The 16,177-nt window shown below is 48.1% G+C and overlaps 1 protein-coding gene across 1 annotated transcript in view; it reads left to right on the top strand.

The window, feature by feature from the left end:
* The window catches only part of GNA13 (G protein subunit alpha 13), a 20,313-nt gene extending 5,724 nt beyond the window's left edge, over positions 1-14,589 (top strand). The window contains exons 2-4 of the mRNA XM_075279538.1: positions 7,633-7,859; positions 9,373-9,423; positions 9,894-14,589. Of these exons, the coding sequence (XP_075135639.1) occupies positions 7,633-7,859; positions 9,373-9,423; positions 9,894-10,466 (851 nt within the window). The 3' untranslated portion in view covers positions 10,467-14,589. The remainder of the gene's footprint in view (positions 1-7,632; positions 7,860-9,372; positions 9,424-9,893) is intronic.
* The last annotated feature ends 1,588 nt before the right edge of the window (positions 14,590-16,177 follow it).

Raw genomic sequence — 16,177 nt, forward strand, 5'->3', positions numbered from 1 at the left:
TGCACATCCATGATGCGAATCTCCCGTTCCACCACTTCCCAAAGATGCTCTATTGGATTGAGATCTGGTGACTGTGGAGGCCATTGGAGTACAGTGAACTCATTGTCATGTTCAAGAAACCAGTCTGAGATGATTCCAGCTTTATGACATGGCATTGCATTATCCTGCTGAAAGTAGCCATCAGATGTTGGGTACATTGTGGTCATAAAGGGATGGACATGGTCAGCAACAATACTCAGGTAGGCTTTGGCGTTGCAACGATGCTCAATTGGTACCAAGGGGCCCAAAGAGTGCCAGGAAAATATTCCCCACACCATGACACCACCACCACCAGCCTGAACCGTTGATACAAGGCAGGATGGATCCATGCTTTCATGTTGTTGACGCCAAATTCTGACCCTACCATCCGAATGTCGCAGCAGAAATCGAGACTCATCAGACCAGGCAACGTTTTTCCAATCTTCAATTGTCCAATTTCGATGAGCTTGTGCAAATTGTAGCCTCAGTTTCCTGTTCTTAGCTGAAAGGAGTGGCACCCGGTGTGGTCTTCTGCTGCTGTAGCCCATCTGCCTCAAAGTTGGACGTACTGTGCGGCGTTCAGAGATGCTCTTCTGGCTACCTTGGTTGTAACGGGTGGCTATTTGAGTCACTGTTGCCTTTCTATCAGCTCGAACCAGTCTGGCCATTCTCCTCTGACCTCTGGCATCAACAACGCATTTCCGCCCACAGAACTGCCGCTCACTGGATGTTTTTTCTTTTTCGGACCATTCTCTGTAAACCCTAGAGATGGTTGTGCGTGAAAATCCCAGTAGATCAGCAGTTTCTGAAATACTCAGACCAGCCCTTCTGGCACCAACAACCATGCCACGTTCAAAGGCACTCAAATCACCTTTCTTCCCCATACTGATGCTCGGTTTGAACTGCAGGAGATTGTCTTGACCATGTCTACATGCCTAAATGCACTGAGTTGCCGCCATGTGATTGGCTGATTAGAAATTAAGTGTTAACGAGCAGTTGGACAGGTGTACCTAATAAAGTGGCCGGTGAGTGTATAGTGGGGTCAGGTGTGTGCTCAGGACTATATATATGGTGTATAGTGGGGTCAGGTGTGTGCTCAGGACTATATATATGGTGTATAGTGGGGTCAGGTGTGTGCTCAGGACTATATATATATATATATATATATATATATATATGGTGTATAGTGGGGTCAGGTGTGTGCTCAGGACTATATATATATATATATATATGGTGTATAGTGGGGTCAGGTGTGTGCTCAGGACTATATATATGGTGTATAGTGGGGGCAGGTGTGTGCTCAGGACTATATATATATATATGGTGTATAGTGGGGGCAGGTGTGTGCTCAGGACTATATATATATATATATATATATATGGTGTATAGTGGGGTCAGGTGTGTGCTCAGGACTATATATATGGTGTATAGTGGGGGCAGGTGTGTGCTCAGGACTATATATATATATGGTGTATAGTGGGGGCAGGTGTGTGCTCAGGACTATATATATATGGTGTATAGTGGGGTCAGGTGTGTGCTCAGGACTATATATATATATATATATATATATATATATATATATATATATATATATGGTGTATAGTGGGGGCAGGTGTGTGCTCAGGACTATATATATATATATATATATATATATATATATATATATATGGTGTATAGTGGGGGCAGGTGTGTGCTCAGGACTATATATATATGGTGTATAGTGGGGTCAGGTGTGTGCTCAGGACTATATATATATATATATATATATATATATGGTGTATAGTGGGGGCAGGTGTGTGCTCAGGACTATATATATATATATATATATGGTGTATAGTGGGGTCAGGTGTGTGCTCAGGACTATATATATGGTGTATAGTGGGGTCAGGTGTGTGCTCAGGACTATATATATATATATATATATATATATATATATATATATATATATATATATATATATATATATATATATAGTCTTTGGTAGTAGATGGCCCTCACAGCTGAGTATTTGGTGCAGTGTAGCAGGAAGTGGGTCTCGTCTTCTAGGGCCCCCTGGTCGCAGTGCTGGCACAGTCTCTTCTCCCGTGGCTTGTACGTCTGCCTGTGTCACCCCGTCTCTATCTCCAGGTTGTGGGCGCTCAGTCTGTACCGGCTCAGGGTCTGTGTTTGGGGTGGGGTATTCTCTCCAGGTAGGTGGCCATGGTGTAGTCCCTTTGCAGTGACTGGTACACGGCACTTCTCCATTCCTCGATGTACCGCTCTTTGTCTCTCTCAATGACTCCATTTATTTGAGCCTTGTTCAGGGCATGTTGGGGGTTTTGGCTTGGCAGATGGCTGATGCTTGGTTGGGGGGTATCAGTTTTCTCTGGGCTCTGTGGTTTAGCCAGGCTTGGTGGTGGTAAGAGCCAGGACTGCTACCCTGTATGTGTGTCCAGAATGATAGCGCCCTCTTCTGTATGGTGAGCCGTAGGGGGAGTCTGCCTAGCTCTGCCCTGCAGGCCATGTTGGTGGTGTTGCGATGGACATGGAGCAGGTACTTGCAGAACTCCAGGTGGAAGTTCTCTGTTGGGCTGGAATCCCACTTTGACTGGTCTGGGTAGGTGGCTGGGCCCCAAACCTCACTGCCATAGAGAAGGATCGGGGAGATGACAGCGTCAAATATCTTCAGCCAGACCCTCAGCGGTGGTTTGAGGTGGTACAGTTGTCTTCTGATGGCGTAGAAGGTTCTGCAGGCTTTTGCTTTCAGGGTTTCTACCTACATTAGAAAAATGTGTGAGAAGGATAAGAAGAAAAACTCAACATGCCGCAAACCTACAGTTGTGTGTTTCTGACATGTTGAGTGTTTTTGCTTCTCCTTCCCACACGTTTTTCTGATCCAGTTGTATTTGGGTAAGAACACTGATCAGTCTGAGGACCTTCTGACGTTTCTGGGGATTACCCCATGGGTAGCGAGCAGGTAATAGCCTTCCCCCTTATGTGCTAGGTTTTCTTTTTTGTTCCTATACAACTACATGTATATACACAATATAAATACCGTATTTTTCGGACTATAAGACTCGCTGGACTATAAGACACACCTAGGTTTTAGAGGAGGAAAATGGGGGGAAAAAAATTTTGACGCAAAAAATGGTAAAATATTAAATATATGGGAGTTGTAGTTTTGCAACAGCTGCAAGGCCACATTGTATTCTAGGGAAAGGAGGTGATTTAAACTTATTTCATTTTTTTTAATTATATATTTTTAAAGCTTTTTTTTTTAAACTATTTTTAGTTCCTAGGGGGCTTGAACCTGCAGTCATTTTATTGCAAGTCCCATAGACGGCAATACAACTGTATTGCTGTCTATGGGGCATTCTGTATATTACTATTACGGCTTGTCATAGACTAGCCGCAATGGTAATATAGCAGTGACCAGCCTGGGAGCCTTCATTAGGCTCCCGGCTGTCACCAGAACAGGTTGGCTCCTGCGATATCGCCGCGCAGGAGCCGGCCTGCAACTTTACAGGTATGGGGCCAGTGGGGACCGGCCCAGGGGGCTAGTTTACACTCTGGGTGGGGGGGAAGGGGCCGCCAATACACACCCGGCATCCACTGTAATAGGCGGATGCCGGAGAGGGTTAGACGCGGGCACATGTGCCGGGGCCTGAGACATCGCTATACTCCTGCCCTGCATGAAGCCAGCAGCGGCAGGAGCGATGCTGCTATTGCGGGGAGGGACGTTGGAGCAGAATGGCAGCATCACTCCTGCCGCTGCCGGCTTCATGCAGGGCAGGAGCATAGCGATGTCTCAGGCCCCGGCACATGTGCCCGCGTCTAACCCTCCCCGGCATCCGCCTTTCTATTACAGCAGATGCCGGGTCTGTATTGCGGCCACATTCGGACTAGAAGACGCACCCTTCTTTTCCCCCCAAATTTGGGGGGGAAAAAGTGCGTCTTATAGTCCGAAAAATACGGTACATAGTACTGTGTACTCCGCTACATATGTATAAACGCAATACACAGTACTACCTGCACAACTACGTGTGTGTATATACTATTCTACCTATACAAACAGTACTAGGTACACAGCTACATGTCAGGAAATGGAGAACTCCTATTACTATCTATACAACTATTAACACAACACACATCCAGTACTACCTACACATAAACAGTATGCATATATAAATATATGCTAAAACGGACTATACATGAGCAATGCTACAAACATCTACTGTGTATATACATGCACAATACACAATTCCATATAATATACACTTATGCCATACTACTGTACTTCTCAAGAACACACGTACAATACTTTGTGTACATATTACACACACACGTATCTGAGTAACATTTTGTATATGTGTACTTGGCAATTGGGGGGGGGGGGGGTCTTGTATAAATGTATATACAGATTATATGCAATATAGTCATGTGATATTGTGTACATATATGATGTGTATTCGGTCTTGTGTGGTGGATGTGGGACCTCCTCAGGTCTCCTGCGGCAGCTGCTATCCCCCTCCCGCCGGTCACATGGTGCAGGCTGTGATTGTATCTGTATTGTGGTTATTTCGCGCTGTCGCTATACATTTGTCTTGGGCCCCTGGTCTCGGCTGTTGAGCTCGGTGTGAAGTGACTGCTGGGAGTATTAGTTCTTCTATTGCCACATTATCCTGTATGAGGAATTGCTGGTCTCTGATCTCACAAACCTCCCCCCCCCCCAACAGATCATAGACAACAGGTAGTGTCACTGGAGGACAGTCACATGACATGGTAAACATCATGGAGTCCAGGATCCACTGTGTACTTGAGGGATAAGATCTTCAGCGTGCAGGTCAGGCTGGTTACATGGTGGCTGCCCCCTCATACTCTGGTGCAGGCTCGGCTGTTTCAGTGGATGTCTTCCTCCCATGAATGGTTGTGGGGTGGGGGGTCAGTGATGGCTGTTCAGTGACTTGGGCATTGTGGCAAGTTATAACATGAGGATGATTGTTACTGTTTCTTAAAGACTACATGCAGTTTTCTTCTTAACTGAAGCCATGTGATATATTCTGAGCAAGCGTGACCACCCAGTATCTCTACAGTCTGACAGCAGCTGTTCATGGTAGTCTGGAATAGTCTGTGCTCCCAGCAGCCTCCAGCGTCATGGAGGCTGGTAACAAAATATAGTAGCTCTGCAGCAGCGATCTTTGCAACCCACCTACTTGTTCAGTCTCTCCAGCACTGCTGTGCACCCTGCAGTCCACCTATCCTGTACTAATCCTGAGTTACATCCTGTATTATACTCCAGAGCTGCGCTCACTATTCTGCTGGTACAGTCACTGTGTACATACATTACATTACTTATCCTGTATTATACTCCAGAGCTGCGCTCACTATTCTGCTGGTACAGTCAGTGTACATACATTACATTACTTATCCTGTACTGATCCTGAGTTACATCCTGTATTATACTCCAGAGCTGCGCTCACTATTCTGCTGGTGCAGTCACTGTGTACATACATTACATTACTTATTCTGTACTGATCCTGAGTTACATCCTGTATTATACTCCAGAGCTGCGCTCACTATTCTGCTGGTACAGTCACTGTGTACATACATTACATTACTTATTCTGTACTGATCCTGAGTTACATCCTGTATTATACTCCAGAGCTGCGCTCACTATTCTGCTGGTACAGTCACTGTGTACATACATTACTTATCCTGTACTGATCCTGAGTTACATCCTGTATTATGCTCCAGAGCTGCACTCACTATTCTGCTGGTGCAGTCACTGTGTACATACATTACATTACTTATTCTGTACTGATCCTGAGTTACATCCTGTATTATACCCCAGAGCTGCACTCACTATTCTGCTGGTACAGTCAGTGTACATACATTACATTACTTATCCTGTATTATACTCCAGAGCTGCACTCACTATTCTGCTGGTACAGTCAGTGTACATACATTACATTACTTATCCTGTATTATACTCCAGAGCTGCACTCACTATTCTGCTGGTACAGTCAGTGTACATACATTACATTACTTATCCTGTATTATACTCCAGAGCTGCGCTCACTATTCTGCTGGTACAGTCACTGTGTACATACATTACATTACTTATTCTGTACTGATCCTGAGTTACATCCTGTATTATACTCCAGAGCTGCGCTCACTACTCTGCTGGTACAGTCAGTGTACATGCATTACATTACTTATCCTGTATTATACTCCAGAGCTGCGCTCACCATACAATAGATGACTATATAGTCTCTGATGTGCAGACTTTGAACCAGTATAGAATATTGGAAGATTTCCGGGGTGCTGTTCTCTCCTTGCTGTGCTTTTAGGGAGCTCTGTTTCTTCTACCTCCGGCTCGTGGTCTGTAGCATCTTGTGGTGTTGGTCCGGTGTATACGTTGCAGTGTATAATCTCCTGTCTGTGGCTCTTCTGTATAGATCTGACTTCTCTTCCTGTTTATCTCCTGTACAGATTTGCCTCTTATCATAGGTTGGTGCAGCGCTCCAGTTTTCGGCATGCTTTGTTAGCCTTTGATTGGAGGGGCTGCAGGTCAGACATGTCTAGCTGAGATGTAGTAGCTGCCTTGTAGCCATGGTTGATGTTGTTGTGGGGCCCCAGTGTAGTGCAGGCTGCAGGGGTCACATCCTTTCATCAGCTCTGAGTGTTTTCCAGGACTTGGTGATCAGATGGCGGTCATGAGCAGCGGATGCTTCCTGTCTGAGGTCAGGGCCCAAAAATAGATGCCGTGGCAGACGAGGAGGCTGGGGGCTCAGTCAGGACCAGGTGGGGGCATGCTGGCACTTGTAGTGTGCAGAGAGCGGGCTATATACAATTGTTTGGCAGGTGAGGCACTGTGGTTACATCAGAGATTCCTGTCCTATAGCTCAGCAGGGTATATAATGAGGTTGTAGTATATCTGTGTACTGAGATGCTTCATTAGCCTCTAGCCTTCCCCAGTTACTTAGGACAATGTATCGGCTGGTCCCTGTGTATGACCTGTCTGTGGGAGGGGGCAAGAGTCTAAGCAGGGGCGTGTGACTGCTCCCTATAACTGACCTATCCGTGGACGAGGGATGTGTCCCCATGTTTAACCTGTCTGGGAAGGCGGAGTGTGTTGCTTCCTGTGGCTAACCTGTCGGAGGAGGGGACGTGTGGTTATTTTCTGCGTCTGACCTGTCTGGTGAAAGGGAAATTAGGGTAGCTCCTTGTGTCTGACCTGTATGGAGGTGAGGAATGGGGTAGCTCCTTATGTCTGACCTGTATGGAGGTGAGGAATGGGGTAGCTCCTTATGTCTGACCTGTATGGAGGTGAGGAATGGGGTAGCTCCTTGTGTCTGACCTGTATGGAGGTGAGGAATGGGGTAGCTCCCTGTGTCTGACCTGTTTGGGGAGGTGGGTCCTGGGGTAGCTCCCTGTGTCTGACCTGTTTGGGGAGGTGGGTCCTGGGGTAGCTCCCTGTGTCTGACCTGTTTGGGGAGGTGGGTCCTGGGGTAGCTCCCTGTGTCTGGCCTGTTTGGGGAGGTGGGTCCTGGGGTAGCTCCCTGTGTCTGGCCTGTTTGGGGATGGAGGGCACAGTGTGGCTGGAGCTTTCATGATGCCTATCATGTTTTTCAGGTATCCGGGTGCTGGTGGATGCCCGTGAGAAGTTGCATATTCCCTGGGGAGACCCATCCAATCAGAAGCACGGCGAGGTGATGATGGCCTTCGATACACGATCCGCCATGGTGGCCCAGGGGATGGTGGAGACCCAGGTCTTCCTGCTGCACTTGGCATCCATCAAGGCACTTTGGGCAGACAGCGGCATCCAACACGCCTATGACAGACGCCGAGAGTTCCAGCTGGTAAGTGGCTCCTATCGTTCCATCTGCTCAGGCTGGCTCTGACACTGGCCAACTTCATCATATGCACGCAAAGGAGCAACTGAAGAACAGAACAGCAGTACTGCAGATCCGGAGAATGTTGTGGTGAAGACTCCAGCCTCTGCACCTCCATTCCCAACCAGAGCATTGACCTAAACATAGAAAAGACCCCACTTGACCTCCCCTATATATACACAGACCCCTGAAAGTGGGGCTCACAGATAAGTGAGGGGCTGCACTAGAACATTGGTCTCTGATGTTCTGGTGCAGATTTGTTTGGGTATGGAGCATTACTAAGTCTAAGTGGGGTCCCTTACTTATCGGAGAGCCCCTCTTCTTGGGTCTGTGTATATGGAGGAGGTCAGTTGGAATCTTCTGCAGATTTAGGAGGTCCATGCTCTGGCTGGGAATAGTGGTGCAGAGGCCGGAGTCTTTTCCAGGTCCAGCGTGTCATATAGGTGCTGGGCACGTCTCCATCTTTGGGTGGTCAGTACTGTAATGCTGGTTATAGTGAGGCAGTGGCTGGGGTTTGTGTGTTGTCCTGGTACTGGGCTAAGGTTTCCTCTAGCTGAGGGGGTCAGTGCTGGGGTCTCTTCTGGCTCTGGGGGTGCCAGTCTTCTGTCTGAGTGTAGGGATGTGTGGCCTGCTCTGCACAATGCTGATGACTCCTGGCTTGGTCTTGCACAATGCTCCAGGAGTGTCTGCTGCAGTCGCTGACTGCTGGGAGACACTGAAAGTGCAGACACTGGCAGATTTGTGCAGGGCGGAGCGTCTCTGGACTCCTGGGGTGAGGAGCGGCCCATCTGCTGGAGACTCTTATCCCGGGAGCTGCACTGTAAAGACGTTGGTTATAAAAGGACAGGAGTGCATGCCCTGTGTCAGTCTCAACTGTCTGGCATTCTGTTCATGAAGTAGAAGCTCACAGTGACGGTGGGGTGATGTTGTGGGGATACTCTATTGGAGCCTGGAGGGCATGTAATTGGGTGGAGGGTAGATCAGTGTCAACTGTTGGGGGCTAGGGTGGAGGTGGTGGGTTGTGGCGCTTTTCACACACCAGGGCATCCCCCTAGGGAATTTCTGGTTGGCAGGCGGATTACTTCAGCAAGGTTCCCATGTGGCCACACAGTCTAGCGTTGGCAGATACTATGTAGGGTCAGAGCTGCAACGTCGCCCCCTGCTGGTTTGTGTTGTCTTTCAGTTGGTGTGTTCCCGCCTCACTGCTACCCCCTGTTGGTTTATAGAGGGTGAAGACTTAACCTCAGTTTATGATATCTTGATAGATTACCCAGAATGCTGTTTAGTATGGTTGCATCGCAGGCATGTGACTGAGAACTATGACTTGGGCTAATAGTGTGGTGGTGACTGCAGCTCTGGATGTGACTGGAGCATGACACCCTGTGTTTCCTGGCAGTTTCTCCTGCTCCCAGGGTGTGTGGTCTGTCTTGGTGCTGATCTGTATTCCTTATGTCCTGATTTGTTTTTCTGCTTCTTGCAGGGCGAGTCGGTGAAATATTTCCTGGACAATTTGGACAAGCTGGGAGAACCGGTGAGTGCGGGGGTCACCCCCTGGAAGGGCCTTCTCATCACTTTGTGCTTAAGATTTGGCTGTGATTGGAGTAATGCTGTCCGCTTGTGCAGTGTAATGTGTGAAGGCCCTCACCCGACCCTGTGTAATGTGCGCCCCCATCCTGTGACTCCTGTGGGTGCTGGCCTGATCATGTGACTCATGTGTATAGCCAAGTCTTACATATGATCTTTACATATATTGGGTAGCTGCCACTGTCCAGAGTGCTAGGTGTAACAGGGAATAAAGCCCACCATTCCTGTATAGTGACCACCCCCATCCCATAAAGCCAAGCCTTGTCTTCTATCCCTGTCACTAGATCCTAGCTCCCCCTGCTGGCTTGATGATGTCATGACTGCTATTATGGTGATTTCTGAGAAGGAAGCGTTTCAGTGCTGTCGCTTTTTGCCTTTTGAGCCGCTGAACACGACTGACGCATTCTCTCCCTGCAGGACTACCTCCCGTCACAACAGGACATCCTCCTGGCTCGCCGGCCCACCAAAGGGATTCACGAGTACGACTTTGAAATAAAAAATGTGCCTTTCAAGATGGTGGACGTAGGCGGTCAGCGGTCCGAGAGGAAGCGTTGGTTCGAGTGCTTTGACAGCGTCACCTCTATTTTGTTCTTGGTGTCGTCCAGCGAGTACGACCAGGTACTGATGGAGGACCGCCAAACCAACCGCCTGACAGAGTCCCTCAACATCTTCGAGACAATAGTAAACAACCGGGTGTTCAGCAACGTCTCCATCATCCTGTTCCTGAACAAGACGGACTTACTGGAGGAAAAGGTGAAAATCGTCAGCATTAAGGACTACTTCCCGGAGTTTGATGGTGAGCCCCACTGCCTCTCCGACGTCCAGAAGTTCCTGGTGGATTGTTTCCGTAACAAGCGCCGGGACCAGCAGCAGAAGCCGCTCTACCACCACTTCACCACCGCCATTAACACAGAGAACATTCGCCTGGTTTTCCGCGATGTGAAGGATACTATTCTTCACGACAACCTGAAGCAGCTGATGCTGCAGTGATCACAGGACTCGTGTGGCTTCTTGTTTTTTAAAGAATTTCTCCCGTTTTTATTGATTTTTTTTTTTTTTTTTTGAGGTTTAGCCTTGAGCTCTGGGGCTGCGCTCTTCTGGATTGTCCTGAGCGCCGAGTGGACTCTGGAAGCCCCTGTGGCCCCCTCGCTGTGGACCGTGGCCCCGGATCTGCCTCCTGCCTTATCTGTGTGTTTATAACTAACGAGCACAAATTTGTATTTTACATTTTTCGCCATTTTTTTAAAATTTTTTTTTTAAACTTCCTAAAGTTTTAGCCATTTCCAGGGGGATGCTGGGGATGATGATGATGATCCCCCTCCGCACAGAGCATCTAGTTTTATATTGTAGTATTACTTTTAACCTATTAACAGAGGACTGGGCCACCAGGAGGCGGAGCTTCACTGAACGGCAGCGTCTCCGCACCGCTTACTAACAGGGACCTCTCTGAGATGGAGACTTGTGGGAGGGACTGCAATGATCCCCCTGTGGGTCATACTGTATAATTCTAGCCTTAGATCTGGTCAGTGACCACCCTGTAATAACCTGCACTTTGCCGCCATTATCTGTGAGGCGGGAAGAGATTTCCATCCTGTAAGAAAAGTGTCCAGAGCGCCTTCATAGACATAGCCAGTGACGGCCCAGGCAGCGGTACACACAGGGTGTTTAGCATTGGGGTACACCACTAGAATGAGCTGTTGTCTTGTGTGAAACTGTCATGGGGTGTCCTGAAGAAGGTTTTTTGGGGGTGTCTTGGTTTGCTTGTTCCAGTCCTGGTGACTGCAGCTTTAGTTATGGTCAGAGCTGTGCATCAGGAGCCTTGAGGGGTCTTGAGTTTGGTAGTGCATCCCCTTTGGCTCTTGGGGTACACTGATGCCCACCCATGACCATGTTATTTCCAGGCGGTGGTAACCACCCTGTATGACCATGCCTGCTGCAGGGCTTTCCACCTTTAGGTCACTTGTGTGTTTGTCGCCCCGTGGTGTGCACTGTATATAGTGTATGATAGGTTTTGTGGGTGGGGGGCTAAAGCTACCTGCATCACCAGCTTTGCACCTCTCTGGATTTTGAGGGCTGGCAGCAGGTGTGGGCTGCAGTGCCTCATTGTAAGGGCTCCCCCTGCTGGTGTGATGCTGTATTTCTAAGTGGAGATCTCTTCCCGCCCTCTCCTGCTGTGTTCCCGTCCTGTTTGGGGGCTCTTGTATACAGACGTTTATAAGAAGCGGAGTTGCTGTGATGACTCTCCTCTATTTTCACTCTATATAGTATATTTTTAGACATAATGTGAATGAATTTTCTTTTCTTTTTTACACTCACATCTTGGGGTTGGGGGGTCATTGGGGGGTTTGATATTGAAGTTTATACTAATTGTGCCAAATAATTCACCACATGAATGTTCTGTGTAGGGAGTGAGCAGACTCAGGCGGTCGGGGCTCTCATGTTGAATTACAGGGCTAGTCTGGGTGGGTTTGATATTGCCCCCTCCTGTGGTGTCCACAGCTGCCTTGTCCTGCTTGTTGCCCCCCAGTGGGTGTTCTTTGCCGCCCTCTTCAGGTTGTCATCAATATCACGTTTCTGTCACTTGGTTTCTTTTTAACTGATGGGGTTAAACTGCTTATAGCCCTGAGAAGGATCACTTGCCACCGGTAATAATCGGCCGGCCACGTACCACCGCCAGATGTAAGTAGTCGGGGCCTTGGTTAGTCCTCTGCTTGCTGTCACTGAACTCATCCGCACCCGGTCCTGCTCACATCTGAAGTTTTATTCAGTCTGGACAGCTTCATCAATCATCTTCATGTCTGGAGAGTTTGTTACAATGTGTCAGTCGGGAGCCCAGGATGCTTTGCTCACACTTACACTGTACCAAACCCTCCACTGTGTGAGCAGGACTAGGCCAAGAAGGGTTTTCAGCCTCTGGTTGTCACTGATGTCACCAGCGATGGTGAAGGGTGGATCATTATGATGCTTAGGTTTCATTCACATAGGACTTATCCCTACTGCAGGTTCCCCTTGATCCCTATGTTTGTATTGAGCAGCAATAATACTGTATTCCTGATCCCGCTCCTCTGTCTGAAAAGCTGTGGTGTCTTAAAGGGCAATGCTCTGGCCAAACAGGAAGGCAATGAATTCGTTTTTCACACTCTCGCCCTCTCCCGTTCTAGGACGCCACGAATTGTATTGTAGATTTTGGTGCCAAATTTATTTTATTTATTTTTTTTTTTGTGTGTCTGGGTTGAAAGATTGTGTATGGCCTGCATTATGCCTACTCCTATATCTGGGTGCACCCCTGCTGGTGTGGAGGTGGTACTGCAGCACATTAACCATGAGATTCCCTTTCGCTGTAGCGCCCCCACACTTATCACCTACTTGTAATTTAATAAAAACCACTGAGGGCTTGATCCAGACCAATGTAAAGATGGCTGCCTCACCGTATGGACTAGTCATTACTCACATCTGTGTAACGGCAGTAATAGCCAGCAGATAGAAATAGTGGAGGGGCCTGTTGTGATTGTTCAGTAGTAAGACCTTCCCCCATACTGGGTTCAGCCCCCCTCCCCATATAAATTCAGTCTTCCTTTACCGCTGTGCCATGCAGGACTCTCTAACTGTAGTCGCAGCTTTATATACAGTACCCCGAACTTCAGGGGTGTTCAGTCTCCATTTATGGATAGGGCTATAGGATATATCTGTACTCTAGTCACACCCAGAGCTGCTGGTGCAGTAGATTTACAGAATGAAATTAGATAGATCCACTCTGTGCCTCTCTGATCAGATGTCATACTGTCCCTTTAAATCTCCCTCCGGTGCCTTCCATGTTTTTTTTTTTTCAGTTTTTATACAGAGCTGGTTTTCTATGACTATAAAGCAGCAGACTTGTGTTTGTTTTTTTTTTGGTCCTGTAAATATTTTGCCCCTCCCCCAAAATGTGGTGAGAGACTGCGGCTGGATTACATTGCTGGACGGTCTTAAGTGACCAAGTGCTGGATTTCTATGAGCCAGTAACCACAGAAGTGCCTACAGGTTATACCTCACCCGGGTGCCAGCGCCAGTCTCATCACTCACAAGGTTCTTGCAGCTTTATTGCCGCGCGAGACAGTGCCCCATCGCCACCACTAATCCCAGCTGTTCATTAGGCTTCAGAATATTCTGCCATCACCCATTATGTCTTTTATAACTGCTTGTAGACACAAGATGGCTGACATGGCGACGGCTGATTGTACACACCAGTCTAGTGCTGGAGCTTCCTGCTCCGACACCATTTGTACCCATCATCCCATTTCCTTGACTGTGTTCTCCTGACTCTGCCCAACTGTGCTCCTCAATCCTCCCTACGCTCTCTGCGTCTCTCTCCTCCCCCTCCCTGACTGCACTCTGCGTCTCCCTCCCCCACCCTGACTGCACTCTGCTTCTCCCTCCCCCTCCCTGACTGCACTCTGCGTCTCTCCTCCCCCTCCCTGACTGCACTCTGCGTCTCTCCTCCCCCTCCCTGACTGCACTCTGCTTCTCCCTCCCCCTCCCTGACTGCACTCTGCGTCTCCCTCCCCCTCCCTGACTGCACTCTGCGTCTCCCTCCCCCTCCCTGACTGCACTCTGCGTCTCCCTCCCCCTCCCTGACTGCACTCTGCGTCTCCCTCCCCCTCCCTGACTGCACTCTGCGTCTCCCTCCCCCTCCCTGACTGCACTCTGCGTCTCCCTCCCCCTCCCTGACTGCACTCTGCGTCTCCCTCCCCCTCCCTGACTGCACTCTGCGTCTCCCTCCCCCTCCCTGACTGCACTCCCCATTTTCTTGATGCCCTCACCTTTGGGTGACCACCATTGTACATGTTAATATGAAGAGGATCTGTCCGCCATCTTCTGTCTATGGCCGACTGTGTAGCCCTGGGTGTGTGGGTGTTGTCGCCCCCGCAGTTCTCGCTCTGGGCAGCGTGTTGTACATTTCCTTTGATTCCTGGTCATTAGTGATAAGTTATTGATGTCGCCGCATGGTTGTCAGACGCCTCGTGTAACTTCTGTACATTCTGTACATATTTCCCATGTTTTTGTTTGTTTTTTTGCCTATTCCATTATTTGCCTTGTAAATCTGATAGTTACTGACCTGAATAAACCTGTCTAAAGCCTGTGCCTCTGAGTTTCCTGCCTCTGATCCATAGGTTGGGGGGGGGGGGGGGTCACTGCTCTGTAGATCCAGTCCTGCAGCTTCACCCACTTTCACCTGCTGCCAGTATATAGGGACCTATAGAATATGGGCAGCACTCAGGGTTTACCGTGCCAGTGCAGACCATCCTCTCCTGTAAGCCATGCTAAGCGGCATTCACGTGGAGGAGGTTGGCGCTGATTCTGGCGCAATAACTCACCTCAGAATCAGCGCTGATAAAAAGCCCCCCCTTGACTTCAATGGGTTCTGTTTTCCACACGGAACCCATTTAAATCAATGGGAGGCTTTATATCCGCGCTGATTCTGACACGAATTATCTCACCAGAATCAGCGCCAACTTCCTCTGTGTAAATGCCCCCTAAATCGTGGGAAATGTAGTTCGTCCACAGATGTCCTGCATGTAAAGGGTGATACAAGGAGCAGCAAGGAAAATGAAGCCAAGCAAAGGCTGCACAAGGGAACAGTGAGGATTTATTTGCAAATCATTTTTGAAAGCTCAAGATCGCCTTTAAACTTGCCTTGCTAAATCTGGCGGATTCTTTATCATGGACCAAGGGGTTTGGCTTTCTTCTGATTTCTGGGTCACGTGATTGGAAAATGGTAAAATATATAAAGTAGTGGGATAGGGTCCCAATCCGTATATTCAATGTATTAAAGATTCCACTGGAGCTATTTAGAATGCTTCAAGGTGTATTTATTCACAAGGTGAAGTATACATTTGTTAGGTGTGGACATGAACGTTTTTGGCCTCACATGTCCTTCATCAGACTCAAACACTGTTGTGTTAGAAGAATGACATGCAGAAGATGTCCATGAAAAAAGACCACCACCAATGTGACGGGTCTTACGGACTCCAGGGGACACAGATCGCCACTGAGGCTTCCGTCCACCACACGGTTAACCACTCCCACTACGAGGCTTTTGTACCCCTCTCCATTTCTAGCAGCACCATTTGGGGTCAGCTTACACCACCAGACACAGAGCCACGCTCTGAAACTGGCAGTTGCACCCCAGTCCTGATATGTCAGTACCCCTATCCATCAGGGATCTGTCTATAACTTCCACAATGCATCTGACATACCAACAAATCAATTACTACTTTTTGATGGACATCTTCTGCATGTCATTCTTCTAACGCAACAGTGTTTGAGTCTGATGAAGGCCGAAAACGTTCGTGTCCACACCTAACAAATGTATACTTCACCTTGTGAATAAATACACCTTGAAGTATTCTAAATGGCTCCAGTGGGATCTTTATTCCATACACAGTGCCCGGTCTACAAACTTATAAAAAAAATCTTTCACGTAGGGCGAACGTCGTAGCAGGAAAAAAAAAAAAAAAAAAAAGCCGAACTGCGGCTGTTTTGGGTGTTTCACCTCTGATTTGATTAAAAAGTGATCAAAGCAATAAACATTCCCCAAAATGGTATAAGGAAAAAGTGCACTCTGCCCACCAAAAAAAGACGTCCTATGCAGCTGTTGTAAAACTGACTCCCATATATTAAATATTTTGCCACTTTTTTTTGGGGGGGGGGGGGGAGAGAAA

The sequence above is a fragment of the Leptodactylus fuscus genome, chromosome 6, assembly GCF_031893055.1.
Source record: "Leptodactylus fuscus isolate aLepFus1 chromosome 6, aLepFus1.hap2, whole genome shotgun sequence".
Lineage (NCBI taxonomy): Eukaryota > Metazoa > Chordata > Amphibia > Anura > Leptodactylidae > Leptodactylus > Leptodactylus fuscus.